We start from the raw sequence: 25,498 nt of genomic DNA, 5'->3' as shown, positions 1-25,498 counted from the left end.
AAAAAAGCTATTTACCCTCCTGTTGCATCACTTCCATAGGGTGAATGCACAGACCACACTCCGCCTTCCTGGTCCTGCTGCAATTTACTGCTTATTACGACAAATCCAGTGTGCACAGTCAGAAATGCATGCACATGTGCACAAATAGGCTACAGCAGACCTGGCTTTATAAGGAGAAGAAGAGAGATTGTCAAGGTTGCCTCTACTTTTTTTTTTCTTATATTCTGGTACACTTGTTTTAGTATTTTCTCAGGCTGATACACAGTGAAGTCAGAGGATGTAATGTTCTTTTCTTAATCCCTGAAGTAGACTGTGTTCTTTGGTTATAGTCAAACCTGACATTCATGCCTCTTTGATGCATAAAAAGAACAGGACTGATCAGTGAAGACTGCGTGCGAAGGTCAAGAAAATAAAAGCAGGACGAATCCTAGATTAGCCTAATTTGATTTGTTGCTATCTCTCTGTTGTCAGATGACCACTTTATCAAATTATGTGCTCTGTTTAGTGGAAATATATTGCCTTTAGCAGTGTCAATAAGTTGGTGGAAAGGAATAGACTAAGCACGTTAGGATGTGTGCTCAAAATAGCATTTGATTTCACTGCACTTTCATAATTGGGCTTCATTTAACAATATTTACATTAGCTCATAAATTAAGGTACTGAAATGCTTAACACATTTTCAAGACAGGAAACATTTTTATCTTAATTATTTAAATATTTTTTTTCAATATTTGCTGTATTTTACCTGTATATACAGTGTACAGTACACACTATTGCATATAAGACTGATGGTTACGCATTATAACTCTTTATGAATGTAGGTGAAGTTATCTAACAAGACTCTGTAGGCTTAGACACTCGATCTTTTCATGTTTACTACATTTACTTTTGCATTTATGTGCTCAGCTAATTGATGAGCCTAAAAGACTAATAACTGAGCCAATTGCTCGTCCTTTACAGTATGTCTTAAGCAACTGATAGAATAGCAATGTGACTTGTTGGAGGTCTCTCTCTGTTCGTAGAACTACGGTCCTATTTCACTTGGGCTTCAACCTCTAACATGGCTCTACAGGTATAGGGGACAAATGCTAAAAACTGTCTTGCTCCCTGCCATGACACAGTCATGGAAGCATTAAACGTAAAAATGTACAACTGGTCACGTGTAACTGAGCAGACTGCCACTTTCCACCTGACCTCACTGGTTTGGAATTAGGGTGGATTGGAAGTGCAGTCAGTGTCCTGTTCAATGCCACAAGCCTGACTGACTGTAGACCATTGTATAGTAGTCCGCTATAATAACCACCACACCCCGTTTATCCTTCCCGCTATGCAGAAGGTGGTGAATGACCTAGCTGACACAAGACTGGTCTCAATAGTGTACTGTATGATGCAAACACTATTAGTTCTTAAGCAAGGCCTGAGAGCACTCATAAAACTCAGGAACATGTCAAGTCTAGCTTGTGCAAAAACACACTCACGGCTCCGAGCTAGTCTCTTCACTACACGGGGGAAGACCCAAACTGCACAATCATTCATGGTTAAACCAACCTGACCTCTTACTATAGACAGTAGGAGGAAGAGTGGCAGAAGCTCACAGCAAGTTCCTCACAGGTCATTTGAACCATACATGTTTTAAGTAATGCTGATGTGCACTGTCACCAGCCTGGCTCTCTAACAACTAGAAAATTCAAAGATTAGGGCATATTGTCAAAATACATTTTGTATGATGTTTTATGCCCTTAAAAATCTTCTTTTTTTTTTTTTACAGCCCAAAATTTAGTTTTGGCAGTCACCAATATCTCCTATAAACAGGAAAAAACCTGCAGCGAGGCACGATCAACATTGAAAGACATGAGGGATTGCTAGTGGGTCTGCTGCAACAGCCATGCTGTGGGAGCTGTGCGAGCTGCAGAATCCAACAGAATCTTTGGACAAAAGCCATTTATAGCTGTTTTTTCAATTGGAGCTTTGTCAGAAAGCAAACCAGAGCAAAATAGTAGAAATTGTTATACAATAGTACAAATGGTCAAGGTATATTCTTCATACGTGCATAATCTTTCATACAACATTTTCATAGTATTGTCTTTGGTCGACTTAATGTGTTTTTCAGGAGCTGATCACCACCCTGTACATCGGCTTCCTGGGCCTGATCTTTTCCTCCTATTTTGTCTACTTGGCGGAGAAGGATGCTGTGGATGAGGAGGGCAAGACAGGCTTCTCCAGCTACGCCGATGCCCTGTGGTGGGGCGTGGTAAGGCAGCTAAACTAGAAAATATAAACACATTGTATAGAAGAAGCAAATCCTTTACTGATGTTTTTGTACTCGTTTCTGCACGTTTGGTTGAGTATGTTTTCAAAATTTATTTTTTTTTTCAAAAATGTTTTTGGGCAATGCATATATTACTTGGACCTGAATGCTACTTGAATTTCCAACATAACTTACATACTTGAAAGGCCACATCACATGTACGTGAAAAAAAGATGCTCCTCTCTAAAGAGCTGTAACAAATAATCTGCACAATGCACTCTCAAGTGGAGTTTTAACCAGAAAAATGGAGATGACTGGCCACCCTGGTTAGACCAATTACTGTATTAGCCTCCTTGTGTTTTTGTCCTCCTCATTGGTTCTTTGTGTTGCATGCATGTGTTGCTGCAACACTTAACACAGAGGCAGGTGTGTTGATGATTTCCGTGCGTAGAGCTGGTTTTGCTTATTTCCCTCTTCACGGAGGCTCAGGTTTCCAGAGTAGTTAATTAAACATTTGAATTGAAAGCACAGAGTAATGAGAAACCTATGGCAGCCTTGTGCAGGGGATCAGCGTGCCACAAAGAGACCATAATAAACCATTCACCTCTGGGCTCTTTGGCTCAAAGAACTTTTAGAGCACCAATATAAAGTGTCAGTTCCCTTAATTAAAACTTTAATTGTGGGATTACTACCTTTATGTAATGAGGGTTAGAGGGGTCACAGTGTTCCTCACTGCTCTATGGAAAGTTGAAGAAAAGCTGTTATTTGTGTTGCTCTGTTCACAATGTTGAGAAAAGAATCACGGTCGGGGATTTGCACCTTTTTGTTTTTCTGAGACTGTAAACTTGAGAGTATTGATATGCTATTACAATAGGTTTGGTCAGGATTGTGAGTGTTTGTGTGTGTGTGTGTGTGTGTGCGCTTATTGAAATGAGGTTGTGCTGATTGGAGAATGCTAAGCTCTCCCAGTGTGTATTCCTTCTCTTGGCATGATTTCCACATTCGGATGTGCAGGTGCGTGGCACAGCTGGAGGATAAGCCAATGCCGTGATTCATATCCCCTTCTCTCTCTCTGCCTCCCTCCCTTACCTTTCCTGCTTCTCTTCTTCTTTTGCCAATTGCTCATGGTTAGGTAATGGCTGTTTGATTTTAACAACCTTTTCTAACTTCAACCAGGACACAGTGTGAAAGAGAAAATGAGGAAAATGAGAGCTCGTAGTGCCAAACTTGCCATTTTGTAGTTATGGTGCTTATGTACAATTTGAATTGGGTGTAATCACACATACATATGCATGCAGATCAGCATTCATATAAACATGCACATACACACACACTTACACATATTCAAAGACCAGGTCTGTGACCTTTGTGTAGCCATGAGGAGGTTTTTGCCACACACCCTACAATCTGAATGAGAGGAGTGTTTTTGAGTAGACCATTCCACTCTGATGGTCTGGAGGACATTGTTTAGTCATCGGATTTGTGGACGAGGGATTAAATCCCCCACCACTCCACCTACCCCCAATATACACCCACCCACCCACCCGCCCCTTCTTTTTTACTCCCAAAGCCCTTTTAAGTATCTCACCTTACATTAGTCGCTTTGTGTTAGTGCTCAGCGGCGGCTCACGCGGCGATACCCCATAGACACCCACGGTAAGCCAAGTGTGCTCTGAATGTGTCAGAATTGGCTCGGCTTTCAGAGTGGGTGTAGATGCAAATGCAAGAGGTATTTGTTTTCCCCCCTCACCCCGGCAAATTCCTACACTCACTGAGGATTAGTGGTTGGGAATCTTATTCCCTTTGAGGAGCAAGAGCCTCGAATGCCCCGGCCATCGCTGACACTTGTGGAGCAAGGCCAGAACGGTTGATGAACTTTTTCATTATTGTCTAACTACTGTTATAGACTGCTGTTATAAAGCTTTGAGAGCTCTGCATCGATTGACATTTTCATTACATCAGCAGTTTGTTAAAAATTAGAAGTTTTATTTAATGTAAAAATGTCATGTTTAACATGTAAAGGGAAACTATTTACATTTATATTACATTTGTATCATTGAGGTTCATCTGGGGTAAAGGAAAGGATAGCCATTGAATTAAAAAGGGTTCCTCCATACTTGGCTCACCTTGTAAGTTATTATTTTAAAACTGACTCTCGTGCTTTGCAGGGTTTTTCTTTCAATGAGCTGTCACCCATATGTCTACAATCTGCTTATAATAATCTTGATAAATCTAAGAGGAACTTCATCCACACTCTGTCTTTAGGTGACTGTCACCACAATCGGCTATGGAGACAAAATTCCTCAAACGTGGATAGGCAAGGCCATCGCCTCCTGCTTTAGTGTCTTCGCCATCTCCTTCTTCGCTCTGCCTGCTGTAAATATAATTTTAATCTGAATCATATGAAATTCATGAACAGTAAGGATTTATTAAACTTGTTTAATTTAGTCCCAACTTTATTACCTTGGTTGACTCCTGTTCTCTATTGTGAAGCACAATTAGACTATTTTTATCCATCCTCCATCCTTTTTATATTATTACTGTACCAATGTAATGATAAAAAAATCTGAATTTATTTTTTGAGAGATTCTGCATCTACATTCCTAACTCTACACTAAATATTACAACTTTAATATGATGATATATTTTCTTGCAGTATGAATAGATACAGTACAACCTAATTCTTTCTGATTAGGGTATCCTGGGCTCAGGGTTTGCCCTGAAAGTCCAACAGAAGCAGAGACAGAAGCACTTCAACAGACAGATCCCTGCTGCAGCCTGCCTCATCCAGGTAAATTTCAGCATCGAATGGAAGCATCTCGGCTTTAGAAAATGTACTGTAGTAATCCACAAGGTATACAATAAAAAAACAATGATTTAACAGTAGACACATGTCCTCTATACCACAGTTTGTATTGGACCATGATCATGGCTACAAAATCTTTTCAGTCTGATCCTTATTTATTTGAAAAGTGCAAACTTGCACTTTCCAGATCTTGCCAGTGTATGATTCAGCAAACATTGGAAACTGAATAGAGAAAAAAAAAAGTAACAGTATTTGTTGCCTGCAAATTCCTACTGAGCCATGGAAAAGGTGAGCTGTATCCCTCTTGCCAAGAGTGAAATGGTAGACGAACAAGTAGCTATGTTGTGCCGAAAGCAAACCATTACAAGGATTACAATTACCTTGAACACACTGAGACACATACAGTTTAGACATCTGTGACACAAAGACACCTAAATGTCTGCCGGACAGATATCCACTCCGTGATTTTTGAACAAATGTTTTTTGTATGAAAATACCATGAATAGAATACAATTAATAAAATATTGTTGAATATTATCAATCAATCAAACTTAACTTGAATAGCTCATTTCATAGTTCTTAGTGCAATTCAAATTGCTTTACATGTGACTGACAAGCTAATAATAAGGTAGACAAATATAAACAGTAAATATATGGAGATATTACAGAAAACATTGTTTGATTTATTTGCTGAAAGAAATATGAAAAAGTTAAACCAAAAACCATCAATAGTTATTAAAGCAATTTACACATGCCACTGAATTTCTGGCTAATATTGTGGCATCACTTGCATAGTCCTGTGGTTGGTTTTAAATTTGTATTGGGGGAATATATTAAAATAGGAAAATTATTACAGGTTATGTGGATCAATGCATTGACTAACACTAGTTCTATGCTTTAACCTGTCCTCTACAGACGCTTTGGAGGTGCTATGCAGCAGAGAAACCATGTGGCTGTGCTGCTACATGGAAAATGTATGTTCTCACTCCAGAGGCTGTGACCACAGTGGAATCTGACAACTCCAGCCCTCACGTCAGGAAACTGAACATATCGGTAATTATCCAGTTTAACTTAAATTTAGAGCCAAGGGTATTGTGTGGCTCATGTTTTGTACAGTTTTCAGTAGCGATTAATTTACTCAAAAGAACAGGGCAAGTCTTTCCTTTTGAAACCGCTCTATATGCAGTCTGATGCAGTGGGCTTAGGCAGGGTGGGACAAGGTAGGTACCTTGTGACATCCTGGCTTTGACTTCAGCCAGTGACATTTTTTCACATCTTTGTCTCTCTTTTTGTCTTCCACTGTTTATTGTGTCTCTTTACTTTGATCTATCCAATAAAAGGTGAAACACCCCCCCCCCCCCCGAAAAATAACAGCATCCGGTCTTTAAACTTAGGTCATATGACAATTTGTTTGCTAATTTTCTGGTTGTAGATATGACATTATGGAATTATAATACACATATATATCTCTCTCATATATGAGCGAAACATATTCTTAATAGACATTTTAAAGAATCCTTTGAACTTGAGGTGTGGAACATCTACAAAAGAGCATTGTCAGAAAAAGCTGTCAGACTGGGATACTGCAGGGTGGATTTACATAAGTCTGGCCCACACCATATTGTCTCCTTGTGCAGTTCACCTTTCACAACAATATTAGCTATGTTGCGCCTAGGCCATACAGCATAAAAGGGCCAGTTCCCACAAACATACACACGCAGAAGGACACACAACACACAAATACATGCACACACAGCAGCCCCCAGGCCTGACTCCACTAGGATGACTCGAGGCCTTTGTCTCTGCTGGACAAAGACTCAGTCAGTTGAGATGATGTCACCGCCGCCTTTCTCATGGGAGTAAACCTTTGTCTAGTAGAACAACAACAAAAAAATCTTTGTGTGGCATTGAACCCACATGTATTGGGAAGAATGAAGGCTGCTTCCGCTCTTTTCTGTTCCAGCATGTGACTTTCTCCTCTTGACTTTCCTCTCTTTCCCCTTTCTCTGTCTTTCAAGAATCCTCTACTGTTTCTTCTCTGTTTAACAGACTTCATTTCACTCCTTTTCTTCACTGCTCTTCCTGTCTCCTCTCTTTCTGCATATTTTCCTCTGCCCCTATCTGCCTTGTCTATTTCTTTCTCATTCACAATGTTTTTTCTCCCCCTCCTCTTTATATTTAAGTCCATTAGTCTCTTTTTTGTCTTTCTCTCTCTTAAACTCAGTGTCTGTTAGTTTCTTCATGCCCTTTCATCTTTCTGTTTTCTCTTTGTTTTTTGTCTTTCAATCTCACAACACCCACCACCACCTCCCTCTCTCACTATTTCTACTAATGAGTCATTCAAACCTCTGGTATTTGGATTGAACTGCTGGCCACTTGTCAATGCCAAAGTCTGAGCCACTGAATCCAAATAATTGAGTTTCTATAAAGGCCACATCCATGACATTGGTTTGGGTCAGTGGATATAAGGATTGGACTGGAGGCACCATTTAGGTTCTCAGAAACTCACTGACTCACACAACACATAGCTATGATCTCACTCAAAGAAATGGAGATTAAACATGTACTGCTTATGTCGCCAGCATCCAAGCACAAAAGTTGGTAAGATTATGATGTATAAACAACAATGTGAACTACACGGGTACTAAAAGAAAACAATGTCTTTTAGTTTTTCCATGTTTTTGGCATAGCGTGGCTTTTTAAACACTTGATTGAAATGGCTGGATAAGTTCACTCATTGTTCAGAGAAAACATTTTCTGGACAATTTAACACCTGCAATGTATTTAACTGTACTGTGTTGCTAACAGGCTAGAACTTGGAGCAAATTAATGTTCAGCTCGTCTTTACAATCTTAAATTTGTAAGACAGATGTGCATGTTAAATGGAGTATAAATTATTTACTGTAAGACAAATTGTAATCCCTACTCATTGTAACATACAGCACTGGAAGTGAGCCTACTTTAGAGTAGCACAAAAAAAAAAATTAACAACCAGTAGTTTCAGTGAAGATTTTCACACCGTCAAAATACATTAGTAAGTAAAGCACAGAGGGCTTTTTGCTTTTCTGAAAAGAGGGACCCCACATATATTAGTGAAGCTGTACTGGATCCAGAACTGTGAGAGAAGCTTGCTGGTGAACAATTGGTTGATGGGCTCATAAGGCCAGGCTCAGTAAGTACTATGGGGCCACCACCACGTTACCACGCCACCTGCAAGGCTATGTTGTGGTGTGTCGAGCAGGAAAGCAGGAGTAGGACCCAAAATGCAGACAACGGAGGCAGAGAAATGCAGTTCAGGGTAATGGCTGCACAAGGGCTTACATGGATTGACAAGCAGGCAGAGATCAAACTCAGAAAAGGCAGTCCAGAACACAGGCAAAGCCATAAATGAGCAGACAGAAAATCCAAAATCCAGCGCGGTCCAAAAGAAACAGAACTAGTCCAAGAAACACAGGACCCAAATGCCAGGACATTTGACACAGAATACAACGACAATCTGACATATCACAAAGGAAGAACACAGACTAAATACACTCAGGTAGGGGAGCCAACCAGACACAGGTGAAACTAATTGACACTGGTGAAAACAATCAAAGCAATCAACAACAGGAAGCAAAACTACCAGACACATGAGGAAAGGAGAGTATTTCAAAATAAAACAGGAACTCAACTAGACACAAACCCAAAACCATGCTAGGCTAGGTGTTTGATGCATTGCCTGTCAAATGGCAGGCAAAGACAGGGGCCCTGGTGGACTGATGTCTGGCTACACAAACTGGGTACTGGGATGTGGAATTTCGGATATTCTGTAAAGGTAGAATGGTGCCAACTAGATATAGTTGGGCTAACGTCTGTGCACAGCAACACCTTTGTAACCAAACTCCTGGCATTCTGTTGGAGTTTTCTTCGGAGAACGAAAGGACTCTCCGTGTGACTGTATGTTGCAGAGATGAATGCTCTGGCTGTTGGTTGTGCCTGTATAGCAAAGAGCAGTTCAGAACATCGAGTGGGCCATGTTCTAAGCCTCTATGGTGGAGGTGTCTTGTCACTATGGCAGATAAGTCAATATGTAACAATAGTGTGTATTCGGTGGGCTTTGGACTCCACCCAGGTTGAACCTTGTCACTGATTCTGTTTGTGATTTTCATGGACAGAATTTCTTTGTGCAGCCAAGGAGTGGAGAGTGTACAGTTTGGTGACTTCAGATTCGCACCTCTGCTTTTTATTGATCTTGTAGGTGTAGAAGACTCTATTAATTGTGATTGCAACTTATCATCATGATAGTCCTGACACACTTTTGGTTTATCAACTGGGTTGATGTTTCCTTTGTCTGTCAGAAAAAGGGGACCAAGAGACGTTTGAAGTCCAGAGGTAATGGCTCTATGGTTGTGGCCTCAGAGAGGGCTGTATCGATCCCCCAGATCATCATTGATGACTCAGTGGAGAAGAAAGATGTCTCATTTTTCCTGGAAGAGCCAAGGGAGGCTGTTGAAGGTAATATACTGGAAAGAGCACTGATCTTATTTTACTATATGTACAATATCAAAATTAATATCAAATAGATATCAAGGGTTATTGTCACTTACTAACTGTAGTGCATGTTTTTGAAAGAAAATCAGCTAACCTCTATAAATTGCCTTTCTTCCAACAACTCAGTCCCAGACAAGTCAACTAGCCAAGATTACACATATAAGCAAGGAGCCCTGTTTTATTATTGCTTGATTAAACTGACTTAATTTTAATAATTTTTATTCAAAACTTGATACCTCAGAATTCCATGTTTTGTGAAGGTGTTTTTGAACTGCAGTGAATATCATTGTGAAGCTATCTTTGCCGTTTTGATACAGTTCAAGGCCAGCTGGCAATGAAGCCTCTGTCATGTGGAGGACATTTGACGAAGTGAATTACTGCAGTAATGAAAACAGCTATTTTCCTTTCCTCTTAATACAATTTTGTCTGATGAAATAATGTGCGTTGAGGGCTGTGAAATGATGTCATGCTGCCTTAAAGGCCTTGGAAATCCATTATTTCAGTAAAAGTTTGATGTGTTCTTGCATTCAGGGAAAAAAAACTCCATGATGAATGACATTTTTTATGGCACTTGCTTTAGATATATTAGCTGTCAGCTTGTACTTTTGTGTTGGCAAGTGTTTGTCATCTTTATTGTGAATGTCTGTGAAAATAAATACTATAGATAAGCATAAAGTAAGATCCCCCAAATAATTATTTTGCCAGCTTAACAAATCTTATAATGCTTTTTTTTTTATTTATTTATTTTTTTTTTTATTTATTTATTTTTTTTTTTTTACAAATTTAGGCTAGTAGAGTCACCACAAAAGCTAGAAACTAGAAAACCAACATTTGACTGTGTCACCTAGATCTGATGGCAATAAATGGCTAAAGATGGCATCCACTCTGTACTCTGTTGGGTGCTCACTGCTGTTACTGCTGCGGCATGGCAAGAGATCATGCTAAATCGTAGTAACTCATCGCCATCTCATTAGTTCATTCTTTGTGGAGCTATATATTGGTAAGACATGATACATAGCCACTACACTACACTAGTAGTGTGGCCCTAGGGATGGCAATGTCAGCCGGTCGGTTGGTCAGTTGGTTGGTTGGTCGGTTGGTCCACCGCTTTTGTCCGGACTGAAATATCTCACTAACTACTTGATGGATTGCCAAGAAATTTTGAAAAGACATCCATGGCCCGTAGATGACGAATCCTAATGACACTGGTGTTCCTGTGACTTTTCCTCTAGGGCCACCATGAAATGTTTAATTTTTGTTTTTTGTGAAATGTCTCAACAACTATAGCAATGATTGTCGATTGTAATCACTTTGGTGATCCCTTAAGTTTTCATTTAGCGCCGTCAAAATTTCAATTTGTCCAATACTTTGGTTATGACCAAATTCCTGCAAAAACAATGACATTCCCATCAACTGTACTTTGTGTTTAGTGCTAATTAGTAAATTTTATCATGCTAACATGCTTAACTAAGATGGTTAACATGGTAAATATTATAACTTGGAAGTACAAAGTAATTACAGAATAGACAACCTCTTTCAATGTGATTTTTAGAGCTACTCTTCTGCAAAACATTGCAGTTTGGTTCTCTCAGTTCATACAGTGGAGACCGTTACACATTATGGGAGTTGTTATGTGCTGGTTTCTCGTTTTCACACAGTAAACAGAGGCCCTATCCTGATCCCCTTAGACCCAAGATGGCTGCCAGGTGTCTTCAGTAGGCCAGATGGAAGCCATTACAGTCTCAGTGGTGATTAGAGGTCATGGTTACAAGCTCTTTACTGCTTCACTTGTCCCCTTTGCTGGCCACAGACACTCACACTGGGCTTAAGTGGAAAAAACTTTAAAATATGGGCTTGTCAAGGTTACAAGTGGGAATGTCTTGTTATTCCACTTGAAGTTTACCAATATTGCCGCAGTCATGCTGAAGCCAAGTTGTCTTTTCTTTTTGTCATCAGGCTGAAAAAAGCACAAAATAATTGTGTTGATTTCAGATCATTCAGTATCCAGATAATTACAAAATTTGACCTATAGTGGTTAATAATTGTTGCCAGCACTCATACATAACAATGGAAACTAGGCTGTTTTTTTTTTATGCAGATCTATGTACACATTATATGATTGATGGCTGGTTGGTTTACGGCGCAGTGGTTTAACTTCCTGTGTTAAAAGCCATCCCCGCCAAATGAATTGACCCAGACTCCAGGTTAATAAATGCACTTTATGAGTTTTTCCTGTCAAAGCGTGCAATCATAAAAGGAGCTGGAGTGACATAAACTTGACATAAAGGCAGATCATCGCTAGAAGAATAACCACTAACGAGGGGAAAAGTTGTCTAATTTCCTGCTTAATTCGGTGGATCTTAGATAATGAAGGAGAACATATGTCTTAAGTGGAAAACACAATCAAATCAGACTTAATGTCAAACCAGTTAGATAGTACATTATTCATTCTCATATTTACATATATACAAGCTGTCAACGTGCAGATCTTATGATATAATAATTTTAATGTTTTGCTAATATAATCAGTAAATCCTCATAAATAAATACACATGCTGAGACTATGGAGTGGAAAAAAGAATTGGCCAAGCTGTAGATGGCATAAAACCACATAACGAAGTCAAAGCCTGCAGCCTGCTGTCACTAATGATAATGTGAAGGGTTGAAACAGCATGGGACTGTATGATTTCTGCTTCAGATCCAGCCATAAAATGGGGATCTGCAATGTTAACTGTCAACACCAGGGCTGCTGCTTTTTTATTTATTGTTTTAACCATCACTCTTTCAACTTGGTACTGGGCTGCTGGATTCCTTAAAAATAAAAAAATCAGAGAGATGCAAATGTTTAACAGTTTTATGAAATATTTGTTCTAAATAGCAAACTGGTTAAATTTTAGATTTTGCTGTAGGGGTTTATGAGTCCGCTAATATACAGTGCATCCGGAAAGTATTCGCAGCGCTTCACTTTTTCCACATTTTGTTATGTTACAGCCTTATTCTAAAATGGATTAAATTAATTATTTTCCTCAAAATTCAACAAACAATAGAGCATAATGACAACGTGAAAGAAGTTTGTTTGAAATCTTTGCAAATTTATTAAAAATAAAAAACGAAAAAAATCACATGTACATAAGTATTCACAGCCTTTGCTCATTTCTTTGTTGGAGCAATTGCTCCAACAATTTTTGTGCAGTTTCTCCCATTCTTCTTTGCAGGACCTCTCAAGCTCCATCCAGTTGGATGGGGAGCGTCGGTGCACAGCCATTTTCAGATCTCTCCAGAGATGTTCAGTCGGGTTCAAGTCTGGGCTCTGGCAGGGCCACTCAAGGACATTCACAGAGTTGTCCCATAGCCACTCCTTTATTATCTTGGCTGTGTGCTAAGGGTTGTTGTCCCCTTGGAAGATGAACCTTCGCCCCAGTCTGAGGTCCAGACTCTCGCTCAGCTTGGCCGGGCGGCCAGACTTCCAAACTTCTTCCAATTTACGGATGATGGAGGCCACTGTGCTCATTGGGACCTTCAATGCTGCAGAGATTTTTCTGTACCCTTCCCCAGATCTGTGCCTCGATACAATCCTGTCTCGGAGGTCTACAGATAATTCCTTGGTCTTCATGGCTTGGTTTGTGCTCTGACATGCACTGTTAACTGTGGGACCTTTATATAGAGAGATGTGTGCCTTTCCAAATCATGTCCAGTCAACTGAATTTACCACAGGTGGACTCCGATCAAGTTGTAGAAACATCTCAAGTGGAAATTGAATTTGAATTGAATTGAACATAAAATCATACTTAAATAAAGGAGGAAATGATTGTGCATCAGAAATGCTGCTGTGTTGCAAAGCAGGAACTGATAGAGATTGTTGATTACATTAGTTGTCATTTTGGCTTTGAAGCCATGTCGCAGTCCCATATTAATAATATTTCTGCCTTTCTTTGCAGGAATCACCAGAATGTTCAGACAAGCAGGTGAGTCCTTCTAACTCCCCATCACAGGTCTCACGGTACCTCTCTCAAGTTTCCATGCCATAATCTTGTATGGTAAGGCATAAACTGTACCATAAGCCAAGTGACAAGAAAACAATAATGACCACTGTTTTAAATACCAGTTATTTTTTGTCAAAACTACAAACACAAAGGGTGAATATATAGTGTATATGTGGTCTAACCAGTAGCCCCTTCCACTGGTTAAGTAGTAGTTTTTTTTTCTCCTATTAAAAACTCCTCTGTGTTAATCATTAGCTAGCCTGCCTTTTTAATGTGGTCCAGACAGTATTTTAATTAGACTCGCTGGCTGGCTGGGCCTTTGTCCCCAACCGGACCCCACCAGAGCCAAGCAGAGAGACTCAGACACTGGTCCTGGATTGACCTGGCCTGTTTTCTTTACTGGGTGTCCTGCCAAGGCCTGGCTAGGAATGGACAGGGGCCTAGGGGACCGTGGGGACCTAGACTGGGACACTAAAGAGAGGGAGGGAGGAGTTGATAAGCGGCCATTGTGGAGCTCCAGTGGTCAGAAATAAACTGGTCATTGTTTGATTTAGTCAGTGTCCGGCTTATCGCTCCACTTATGTCTGACCCCACCCACCTCCCTGTCTGAGAATCTCTCAATGGCTCTCTCTCTCTCTCTCTCTCTCTCTCTCTCTCTCTCTCTCTCTCTCTCTCTCTCTCTCTCTGTACCTCTATCTCACTCGTCTTTTTTTCTCTGCACTGATTCTTTCTTTATCCCTCTCCTGACCTTGGCCCATACTCTCCCAACCAAACACATTTGCACTGATGGGCCAGATATACTACATGTTGTTAATAAACTCTTATCCTGTTTGCATAGCCGATAAGCCAGTTCACATCTCCTTCGGTGAGCTAAAGTTGAGGCTAAAGGTGGCTGTTATTAGCTCTGGTTACCCACCTCCCCTCTCTTTCTCTCACTTTCTCTCCTTCCCTGTCTCTCTCTCTCTCTCTCAGTCGTTGTCTCTGCTTCCGGATCGGATAATGTTAAACAAACTCGATGATGGAGTACAAGAGAGGTTGAATGGATTTTGCTTGAATTGGAATGGTCGTTCTGTCCTTGGACACAGATTTGCCTCCAATGGAGGCCTGGTGGTTTGTAGGAGAGACTTGTCAAACTCAGACGCCGACAGTCTGACTGCAGTTCAAGACCCCGCTACACATGTTGTTCTTTGCTGTTGTTTTTAGCCACGCCAGCAGCAAGCCAGCAGCAAGCCAGCTGCACTGTTGAACTACACTGCAATTTCTGTTTCCTCTTAAAAATTGTTAAAAAAATATATAACCTAAATACTTTCCCCCCCGCTGACATGAGATAATTCCACCCTAAAATTACTTAATTTCTTCTCATATATAGAAGTTTGCATCCTTTTGAAAATCTCCGTGTTAATTCAAAAATTTAGCACTTGTTGAAACTTTTTTCTTTCTTCTTTTTTTCCCCTTCTTCTCCTTTCTTGCTTTTGTCCTATTTGAAATTTTTTTTACATGACATCAGGCCCTCCTCATCATTCTTGGTCATCTTTCACTCTGAGCTGCCCTGGCTCTCCAGGTATCTCTCTGTTTCTTTGTGTCTGCTTTAATGTTACTCATACACACAATTTAGGATATCTGCACTTCTCAGCTTATTTTGCCTTGGACCAACTTTGTTATTTGTCTTAAGCTGAATAATAGTTTAACATAAAAAATTAATTCCTCTATGATGTAAAATAGTTCGTTAAAGAAGCCAAACTATGTGCATTAATACTTGAACTCTTCTGACGTATCTGGTAATGTCAGAGATATGCACTGCAACTATCACATTTTTCTTTCAAATAAATATGAATCATTTGAAAAAACATACCCTCAGTATAAATTAACCAGCTCAATATAAGTGTACTGGAAATATTATCTGTTATCTCTGTTCTTTGCAGTAAAGAGGAATCATGATAACAACACCTCCTTCGACATCTCCCGCGCCAACAGCTTAACCGATGAACTGGACTACATGAGTGAGGACATTCCCCTGCCTGTCGTGACTAACAAAGCTCAGTAAGTCCCAGAAAATTTCCCCTCTGCTCTTCTCTGGAGCCCCCATCTCCCTCCGATTCCTCACTCTGCACTGACCTCCATTCTTTGATACATATAATACTGATTTCCCTACTCGTCTTAGTACCGAAAGGCCTTTTGTCAGACCAGAGAGCCCCTCTAGCTGCTCTCTAAATTAAGTTGTTTTGTTGAACACTCTTGAGGGTTAAAGAGACTCTCGATGTCCAGGGCCATATCAGGTACAGAGAGTTATAAAGGGGATTATCCCTTTAGTCTTGAGGGAAATGTCAAAGAAATCCCACTCAATAGGTTGTAGGACATGCTAAGGTACTGGATGGCTTGACACTACATGCCCTCATAGGATTGAATTTACTGCTGTTGGTTGCTGTGTGAATTGTAAATGCTTTATGATGGTCTTCCTCCCGTTGACCTGCTCATTCAAATGAGTTCCATTAATGTGAACCGAAATGTAATTCTGATGTAATTAGATATTCTTTGCTTCCTGTGTTAACGTGCTGTAGCAGCGCATGTTGCTACAAAAACAATTGTTTCCACAGTTTCCTTCAATTTCTAGTTTTAGTTTAAAATATCTAAATGGTGATACAATGCTCTACACCCACAGAGGATAATCCAATACTTTCATTCAAGTAAAAACAAACTTTAAGTGTATAACAAGAGATATGAGCAGCAGAACGTTTCCTCTCTCTCTTGCTGTCTTTTTACCTGCCTGTTCGTGGCATTGGTCCAGAATGCTTTCTCCACACAGCACTTGAATTCCACAAGGTACTGTACTGGCTCTCCTGCTATTATTATTCTTCTTCTCTCTTTTTTACCCCTTTCTCCACCTCTCCACCCTTCCATCCACCCTGATCTTATCTGCTGGTCAAAGGGAGAGCATGGAAAAACATCAGCTTTGACATACCATAGAAACCATGACTAGCCACTACCCAAACTCCTATTAATCTTTTAAAATTTGATATGTGCGTCACTTCTGGAAAATGTGATTAAAGATATTTTATTTTCTAGGCTGTTAAGAATAAGAATAAGTTTGGTTCATGCTTGAAACTTCCTGCCATAGCCAAACATTTGTCCTCACACAGTGTCTGTGCTATATTAGTATCTAAAAGTGTAGTGGCCGTCCTTGTATCAAGTAAGATTTATTTAACTGAGACCTAATGCAGTGTGCTGATGTGTAAAGAAGTAACTAACTACGTCTGGTAACTAAAAAGTAAAGTCCTATGGTTGTGTGTGCTGTGCCATTTTATTATAGACTGTCTGAGCTATGTCATTGTCACTATCATACATCATAAAATGACTGATAGAAATTTATGAAATGTTTTAATGTTCAGACATTTGGGAGTGAACCCCGATGGTTTGAGAAACCGTTGCACAACAACCAGCTACCATACTTATTACTGTCAAAGTGGCAGACATTGAAACCCAAAGTGCTCCTAAAGTGGCACTGAATACTCTGTGAAAAGTGTGAGCTTGGTTTAAAAGAATATGCAGAGAAACATGTCATGTCTAGTAATCTAACCTTTGTTTTCCTAATAGAAGACAGGGCTACTCTTTTACAGTATGCAGGCAACATGCTGGTACAATATGCCATAAAACAGCCCGTAGCCTGTTGTTTTAGGGGCCTGTTTGTTCATGACATTCCTAGTATCATTATCATTAATACAACCTTTGTTACAGTCAATTATACAGTGAACTATTTTAAAACATTTTATGTTACGATTGGATCTTACACAGTTAATTAGAGCATAAGCATGTAGTCTGATTTTCTGCCAGTTAATTCATAATTAACGTCCCTTGAGCAGCTGTAGAAATCATCTGGATATTCTTAAAAATGACATTTTTTTAATTACCTTTTTTTGTGTGTGTCTGACCATTTGCATGTGCATGTGGGCGTGAGACCACTGGGTGTTAATGCGTGAGTGTGTGAGAGTGAGTCTTCCAACTACAGTGTCTATTTGTATCCATTGCAGGGCTGCTGTGCCCATAACTCAGCTGTAACAGCCAAGCTCAGATTTGGGCCATGCTGGGCACATTCTCATAACAGCTGGTTTGTTTTGCCCCTGGTGTCACGCCATCAAGGACAGAACTGGCATTTGGCAACCTTATCTGGATTTCTCCAGACAGCTACCACATCCACCCATACTGCCTGAGGCGTGCACACACACTGTATCAGTTTTCTGCTGTTTTAGATCCAGGTATTGGAGTTTCTCCACACCTTCCAGCCATAATGTAAAATTGATATGAGTGCTTTCCTCAGTTTAGTTTGGTGCTTGTTCAAACAGCCTTTATTCTACATTTTTGGCACCTCTATCAATTTTATTTTTTTTGACAGCACTGGCTGGAACTGTTTGTTTGGCTTTGCGGAAGCAGACTACCCCTAAAATGAGTGTGTGTGTGTGTGTCAACATCACAGCTGGCTGTGACGTCTCTCGGCCTCTGAAGAGGAAGTGGTGCAGGGTAGCGTCCGCACGCAATCATGTCTTTTGCTCCCCTGAACCCAAAACATACACACAGACACACACAAACGCACATACACCTACTGTACACAAACACGAGCATAGTTTCCCCCTCTGAGAAGATAAATCTTTATTATTGCCTTGTTTGTTTAAAACCAGCTTACAGTGGTTTGTTGGACTTTTGAAAAATATCTCATATAGAAAAAAAACTAAAAGCACATACAGTACACTTGTTCCACAACAGTCAACATAGCTCTTCCCGTTTTACTGTAAACACTTCCTTCACTATTTGTTTACTTGGCCCTTGGCTTGATTTTGTTACGATTCGGTTTGATATGATACAGTGTGTGTGTGCAGCAGTACACTTTGAGGATGTAAATTTCTGAGATTAACTGATTAACTGTTGAATGAAATCATAACAAACCCCAGCGGGGCTGCTGATCCTAAATCCACCCCAAAGCAGATTGACATTTACCCTCATGAAGAATGAGTAAATGTTTCCAAATACACTTCTTAGGCCCCAAACAGAGGAAGGCCTTGTTTAGCTGATTGTGGTGATTGTGTCCTATCTCTCTCTCTCTCTCTCTGCCTGCTCTCTGCTGTGAAACCCTTTTTTCTCTCTGTTCTCTACTTTTCTGCGTCATCTCTCTGCCTCTCCATGTACCAAAAAGATACCCAAAAGAGAAAAGAACTGTCCTGGTTCTTTTCTCTGTCTAGCAGCACCGGATCAGTAATGTCTGTCATCTTGCGACCCGAGGCAGTTGCCCCTTCCTCCTGCTGAGTGTGGCCAGGATCTCCGCCCCTATCCTCCTCCTTCTCGTCTCCTCTCAGACCTGTAAAAGCCTGCATGGGCCACCTGCAGGCAGCTCTTAATTAGTTCCCCTCTTACAAGCTAGCCGGAGATAAACAATGAAAACCCACTGCAGCACCACAGGAGGGATTGCAGGCAGAGACACATGCATCATGGCCTGTCCTCTTCAAGTAGGGGCCTCTCTCTGCTGAGCAACTGGCGTCTTTTGTGCAGAACTCTGAACAAATTGACTTTTTGTCTGTGTGGCCTCTGTATGCCTGTCTTTTACACTGTACTCTGATATTGATGGCACGGAGGGATGTTTCAAACATATGGTATTTAGTCAAGAGGAAAAATCTAAATTGTATTCATGGTTTCTATCACAGCAGTCTTTTTAAACCTTGAATATTGTCACTTTGACAAATGTTTGTGATATAAGTTCCCCCCAACAGCATGCCCCCCTTCTCCTCAATTTTGTGCTCCAAAACATGTGCTGACCAAGAAGTTATTTTATGAGGCTTTGTACAAGATTCAACAGTGAATCTAATATGAAAATATCCAATAAATCCTCTTAATATTTTTGGGTTTACTGCCAAGTATTAGAATGACAAACTAGACTAGGCAAGGGCCCCACTTTGGGCACATGCACAAGACACAAATGCACACACACAAGCACAGAGACAAAGGGATGGGGTTAGATCCGTGGCCTCCTGCCCTGCAGCAAGAAAAGCTGCCCGGGTGCTGCTGCTTTATGAAAAGATAGTGAAAGAAACTAAGAAAGAAAAGAACAAATTGTGTCCTAGTTTCTTGACTTTCTGCCAATTTCTAGAGCATAAAAAATACAGAAAATAGTCTTGGTGCAGTAAAACAGCCACACACTGATTCATATTCTCTGGACAGCAGAGCTGTGCATGGAGGGATTCAGTAGTTAATCTCATTACAGACTCTGGGCTTTTTATGTGGTTGCTGACCTCCACTCTACCTTTACTCACTTGGATGTATTAGAATTAGTTTAATTACTCTCACTTTTTCCAAAATACAACCAGCATAAATGCTACAGTTAAGCTGGCAATATAGTACAGTCGAAATTGAAATTGGCTTGTTCTTACAGGCAATAGGTTGGTTGGGGGCATTGGGGTTTGATTGCTGCAGTATGTGCAGGCCTCTAGTCAAAACTTGTCAAAACTTTATCACCCCCATTGTGGTGTGTCTGCATTTGGTAAACATTGTCATGTGATTAGTTGGAACATTTTACGTGTGGGCTTAAGGTGCATGTTTCTGGTTGACCAGTTATTGTTAATATTACTTCCACTTTGGATAGAAGGAAGGATTGCAACACTAAGATAAATCCAATTCCTGGCAGCTTGGAGAGAAATTCATCCTCTGAATCAGCTCCCTGAATGCACAAGAATCTAACTTTCTAAGGTTCAATGCGTTTCACAATGCCACAAGAACATTATAGCAATGCATGTGGTAGTTCCAGTTTTCTTAATATGCTAAAATGATTGCAGAAAATCTTCTTTATAAGTACTCTTTCCTCACAGACTGAGAGTCAAAGCGTCATCTGTCGTTGACTTCCATTTGAAATTGAAGAACATCATGCCTGGTGGACAGCTTTGACTTACAAAGCTCTACCTCTTTGAGTTGCCTCGCTGAAAAACTGAACCGTGTCCTATTTGTTTCTTTTACATTGTATCACACTGATATGTGACTAGTCAGTTATGGGGCAACATCAAACAGAACTACAGGTTGTTTTCAAAATTCAAATGACAGTCACTGACTGCTGGACACTTGCAGTTTGTAGTGCGTCACAGCCACAAATGTCTATATTTACAGTTATATGGAAGCCTAAACAGTGACCAACAATGCAGCCACAGACTACTTATTCTTGTTCTAATTTTGCAAGGGAGGCCATGGTGTCCAGTGCTACAGTTGAGGTTTACTCTGCACCCATTTCTACATTATGTTTTTTGCCCCCCAAACTGTTGCAATAACTATTAACTTATTAACAACATTTAAGTATTTCTTGTAATTTTGTTGATGTAAGTCATTCAGAACTAAAGCATTGGTCAAGAAGAATGAAATTTAAGTTATACAAATGTAACTGCAGTTCACTTAATCCTGGGTTCTCTGTCACCTCAAATCTCAGTCGGAAGATTCTGTTGGAGCAGACTACAGAATGATGGGAAAATCTACTGGAGGAGCACACCATATATCATTCCAGACCACAAGTGACTTTTCTTGTATGACTTAAGTTGAACATGCAAGATACAAGATGAAGAATATCCAGTCATACAGCATAGTGTACTGTCATAGGTTTTTATTTATTTTGACTGTTATATAGATTACTTAAATTAGAGATATTTGATACTCAAGTACATGTCAAAAAAGTAACAAAAATTTAATATTACTTGTTGATTGGATTAGGGCAAACTAATCTAAATTGCACACTGTGTGCTGCAGAGAAAAGTTGATGCTGTGTGTTTCAAATTTTACTGTTCTTCCATATGGAGAGATCATTGGCCACTGCACTGGAGCAATTTCTCCTAGCAGGGCCAAAAAGAGAATCGGCAAGCCATCTTTTATGACATATACGTCACACCCAAGGCAATAAAAGGCATTTTCATAAAGTACTTAATTAAAGAGTGTGTTTAGTCGGGCTTGACACTGGCCAACCTGCATTAATGAAAGCCCTCGTGCTGCTCTTATAAGGGGTGAGTCTTTACTCCCCCTCAGTGGTGTTGGTGGTTTTGGGAGGGTTTTATGGCGAGAGACCATCAGTGACTGGGCGAATGGCCCACTTTATGGCCTCTCACCACAGGTTGGAAAATCCAGAGACTCAGCAAGCAAGTACTGCATAAATAAACTGTCCAGACCAAATAAAAAGATACTCTCACCAACATGATCTCTAACTGCTGCATCCAGATTATTGACTGGTCTGGGTGCAGTGGTTGGAAATTACATGAGCGCCATTTTGGCTCTGGTAGCGCCACTTAAATCTGCCCGAATTGCACACAGTGGTAGATTGAAGTGAGCCTATCACGGCATGCTGGTTTGGTAAATATCCTGGTGTGGTGCGGTGGATCAGGGTTCAATCATAAATCACCATGAGTAACTACCCATGAACCAGGCCAGACCGAATCGCATTCACAGCTGCAGCAAGCCAAAAATAGACCGGCAAACAAGAGTTGGGTTCATAACCCTTAGTTCAGTATTAGTTTTTCTCTTGCTGGTTTATTTGACAGTGTGTTTTGTATAAAATGTGATACTGTAGACAGGTATGTTGTTGTTTTCCCTCTTTTGTTCTCTGAAGTCTGAAGTTCAAACCAGACAGGGGTTGCTTGCAATGCTGGCAATTTGATTTCGATTTCGTAGTAAGTTGCTCTGGTTAATAACCATATAATATACTTACAACTGAAGCATATATTCACTCTAACTATGAGGAGCATTTCTGTAAATATGCTCAGAAATCATGACTGATAACTTACGTAGGTCTGGTCAACCTAATGCTGTCTGAAAGACCAATAAAAAAAAAGAAGTCAGTGGAAAGATTTGTGTCTTCTCCTACTGTATGTTTTTGCATGTATGGTTTATGTGTATCTATGTGTGGCCTCAGGAGTGCATTTAAAATCTGCAAAAAATCTGGTGGACCTACCTTAGCTTTCCCTTGTGCCCTGCATTTCTTTGTCTTTGGCATCAGTGTCTGTTCACTACCACAAATGCACCACAAAAAAAAAAAAAAACCCCAAACAGATAATGGAAACGGAAAATTAACTCAGGAAATTGCTGTTTTCAAAACATGACTCACTGAGCAGCTCTGTGATGTCATAGCCGCTCTGTCTTTTGTTTAGGGCCAAGACAATTTTAGAAAAACTGGAAAAGTGTTTGTTTTGATTAGACCTGAGTGCTGTACAATATTAATGACAATTAGTGTTTCTTTAGTTGCCTTCATAATGTAATCATTCCATGCAGCACTTCAGCGGTTCGGCTATTTGGAATGTTTCTATTTAATAATGTTTGTCCTAATGGATTGCAGCATTATACCACTGAGGTTAAATATACAAATTAAACTAATGAACCAACATAATTACGCAAAATTAAATTATTAGGGCCCCATTAATGGAAGTTTATTTCCACACAAACACAGCCATAAACAAACTGAAGATAAACTCCAGATGATTTGGAATTGTTTTTCCTCTTCATTAATTACATTAATTACTGAAGAGGAAGTAAGTAGTCTAAAAACAATATCACATTAATTACTGAAGAGAAAGCCAACAAGACTTATTTTTCTGGGATAGAGATCAAAGCAAATACATTTTAGATTTTTATTCATGGTAGTTATTAGTTATAAGTAGCAAGTAATTAACTCTTAAATTTAGCCAAAAATTGTTTAACATTTTAAAACAAATATTTAAAAAAAAAAACAGCATGTATTATGGAAAAATTGTCACTCAACAGAACATACAGTAAAAACTTGAAATTCTAAAAAAAAAATTTACGTTGTTAAAAGACCCATTATGACAAATAACATGAAATAAAAGGAAAAAGAAAATGCCTGACAGAAACAGTTGGTCATTCCCTTTGTAAGCGGATACTATTCCAATGCATTGTTGAAATAGTCAGCGGCTTTAGGGGCCTAGTACTGCTTTAAGAACTGACCGACTCGGTGTGCAAGGAGCCAGATCACGCAGTACTTGGTAATTGGTGAGGAGGATTTTGTGAATTTGTGAACAGTATGCCACTAAGAAGAGGAAATGTGATTGTGCTTACATTTATATATCAGAGTGTTTTAACTTAACTACACAAAATTATTTTCACCAGTTTAAAGCATGTCAACCATGATTAGTATGTCACTGTGTATTTAGATTGCCCGGCAGACTTCACAGTAGTCCTAGCCCTACTCTGGCTGTAGAGAAATCAAAGTAAGGCCCAACCCAGTCCTTACTTGGAGGATTTCCAGACTTGGTATAGATGCTTCCCTGTCTCTTAGAGGTGTGTCTCCCTCCCTGCTCCAATATTAGAGGCACCTGTATAAATACACTCTATCGTCTTTTGTGTGTGTGTTTCTCTCCACGTTCTCCTCCTCCTCCTCTTCTTCCTCCTCCTCCTCCTGTGCTGGGTCTCGGTTTCTTCAACAGTAGTCTGCAGCAGCACCTGAGTGGCCTGTTTGTACAGCCAATCCTATAGCCTTCCACAACTCTCTTGGCCGCTTTTTTTTTTTTTTTTTTTTTTTTTTTTTGCTCAGCTCTCAGGTTTTCAAATAGTCCAGCCATGCCATTTGATGTGGGCCGGGGGGGTTTAGTCAGGTGTGGCGACCAGTGCTGCCGCCACCCAGCCTCTGATGTTGTGTCCATCCACAGCCAGGTGCCGGAGCTTCGTCAGAGAGCCTAGTGTTCCGGCCTGGAGATGAATAGAGGGCCTGTTGATGGAGCTTTTCTGTGGGGCCCTGTGGTTTCTCCCCTCTTACACGCAGAAGCAGGGATATGCTGCTGGCCAGGGCGTTTACCTGCTGGAGAGGAGATGGGTTGACTAAAGGGGAGCTACAACACTCTGGCCCACACTTTGGCCACAGGGAAACTTATAATATGGTGCATATATTTGTGTGTCCCCATGCGTACATGTGCTCCCACCCTGGCTAAGTGCCTGCCCCACCTGTCTGAATGAACACCTCTGTGTGTGTTTGAACTAAGGCTGGGTCCGGGTCAGCAGAGGTTGAATTGGCTAAAATGGGCCACCTGGCATCGCATCAAGGATACAGCCTCCGATCACATTATGAGGTGGGAGGATTTGGGTGTATTTTCTTTGGAGGTGTGATTATTCTAAAATATCTCTTCCCTTTATTTTAGATAGAGAGAGGTAGGTTATTTATATAACATTGACATAAAGGTATTTTGGTTGGCTAAAATTGCATTAGAATATGCATTTAACACCCAATTTTGGAAGTGAAATGGAAACTTTTCTTTAAGGAAAGCTCTTCATTGTAAATAACTTCACTGCATGTTTAAAATAGGCTTGCTAGAGAGTAATTTCAACACTTTCTCTTCACTTTATACATCTTCAGGGTACCTGCAGGTCTTGAAAGGTCTTTAAAAGCATATATTTCAGTTCCCTTGAAAACAAACAAACAAACAAAATTCTTCTTGCCTGCCATAGACTGTAACATTAGTTCTAACTTTTTTTATTCAGGTATGTGGTTGTGCAGGAGGCTGTTCAGTCCTTTTTTGTGGAGTGTCAGTCATTGGCATCAGACATGTTGGAAACACTGTTGCTACTGCTAGTAACAGTAGCAAGTGTCATTTTTTTAATTAGTTAATCCATTCATCAATTTTCTTTTTTTGTCTTTTCTGAGTCCTGGACACATTAATTGATTAATTATATTACTAGGAATTATTGTTATATACAGTTTGGAAATACTGAAAAAATGTGATATAAATGTCCGTAAATTCATGTACTTAATAAATAATTGTAGACCTTATTGTCCTACTGATTTTTCCATATGACTAATACTGAAGGTATTAAATTGCATTCTATGTGGTATTTAAAAGGTCTTAAAAAGTCTTACATTTAATTTGGTAAACACTGCAGAAACTCTTATTTTATACTTGTTGCTGAATGGCATGCATAAAG

The 25,498-nt window shown here is 39.9% G+C and overlaps 1 protein-coding gene across 15 annotated transcripts in view; it reads left to right on the top strand.

The window, feature by feature from the left end:
- The window catches only part of kcnq1.2 (potassium voltage-gated channel, KQT-like subfamily, member 1.2), a 172,674-nt gene that overhangs the window by 25,306 nt on the left and 121,870 nt on the right, over positions 1 to 25,498 (top strand). For 7 of the 15 annotated variants that reach the window (XM_044194390.1, XM_044194392.1, XM_044194387.1 and 4 more), the window contains 9 exons: positions 40 to 195; positions 2,111 to 2,251; positions 4,514 to 4,624; positions 4,944 to 5,039; positions 5,970 to 6,107; positions 9,392 to 9,548; positions 13,523 to 13,549; positions 15,075 to 15,128; positions 15,490 to 15,607. In XM_044194390.1, the coding sequence (XP_044050325.1) occupies positions 40 to 195; positions 2,111 to 2,251; positions 4,514 to 4,624; positions 4,944 to 5,039; positions 5,970 to 6,107; positions 9,392 to 9,548; positions 13,523 to 13,549; positions 15,075 to 15,128; positions 15,490 to 15,607 (998 nt within the window). Of the gene's footprint in view, positions 1 to 39; positions 196 to 2,110; positions 2,252 to 4,513; positions 4,625 to 4,943; positions 5,040 to 5,969; positions 6,108 to 9,391; positions 9,549 to 13,522; positions 13,550 to 15,074; positions 15,129 to 15,489; positions 15,608 to 18,749; positions 19,760 to 24,231; positions 25,261 to 25,498 lie in introns of those variants that run through there. The other 8 variants (XM_044194397.1, XM_044194395.1, XM_044194393.1 and 5 more) reach the window with 6 other exon arrangements.

Source organism: Siniperca chuatsi, linkage group LG4, assembly GCF_020085105.1.
Source record: "Siniperca chuatsi isolate FFG_IHB_CAS linkage group LG4, ASM2008510v1, whole genome shotgun sequence".
NCBI classification, from domain to species: Eukaryota; Metazoa; Chordata; class Actinopteri; order Centrarchiformes; family Sinipercidae; genus Siniperca; species Siniperca chuatsi.
Note: the sequence above shows the minus strand (reverse complement) of the source record. Positions and strands in the feature narration are given on the sequence as shown.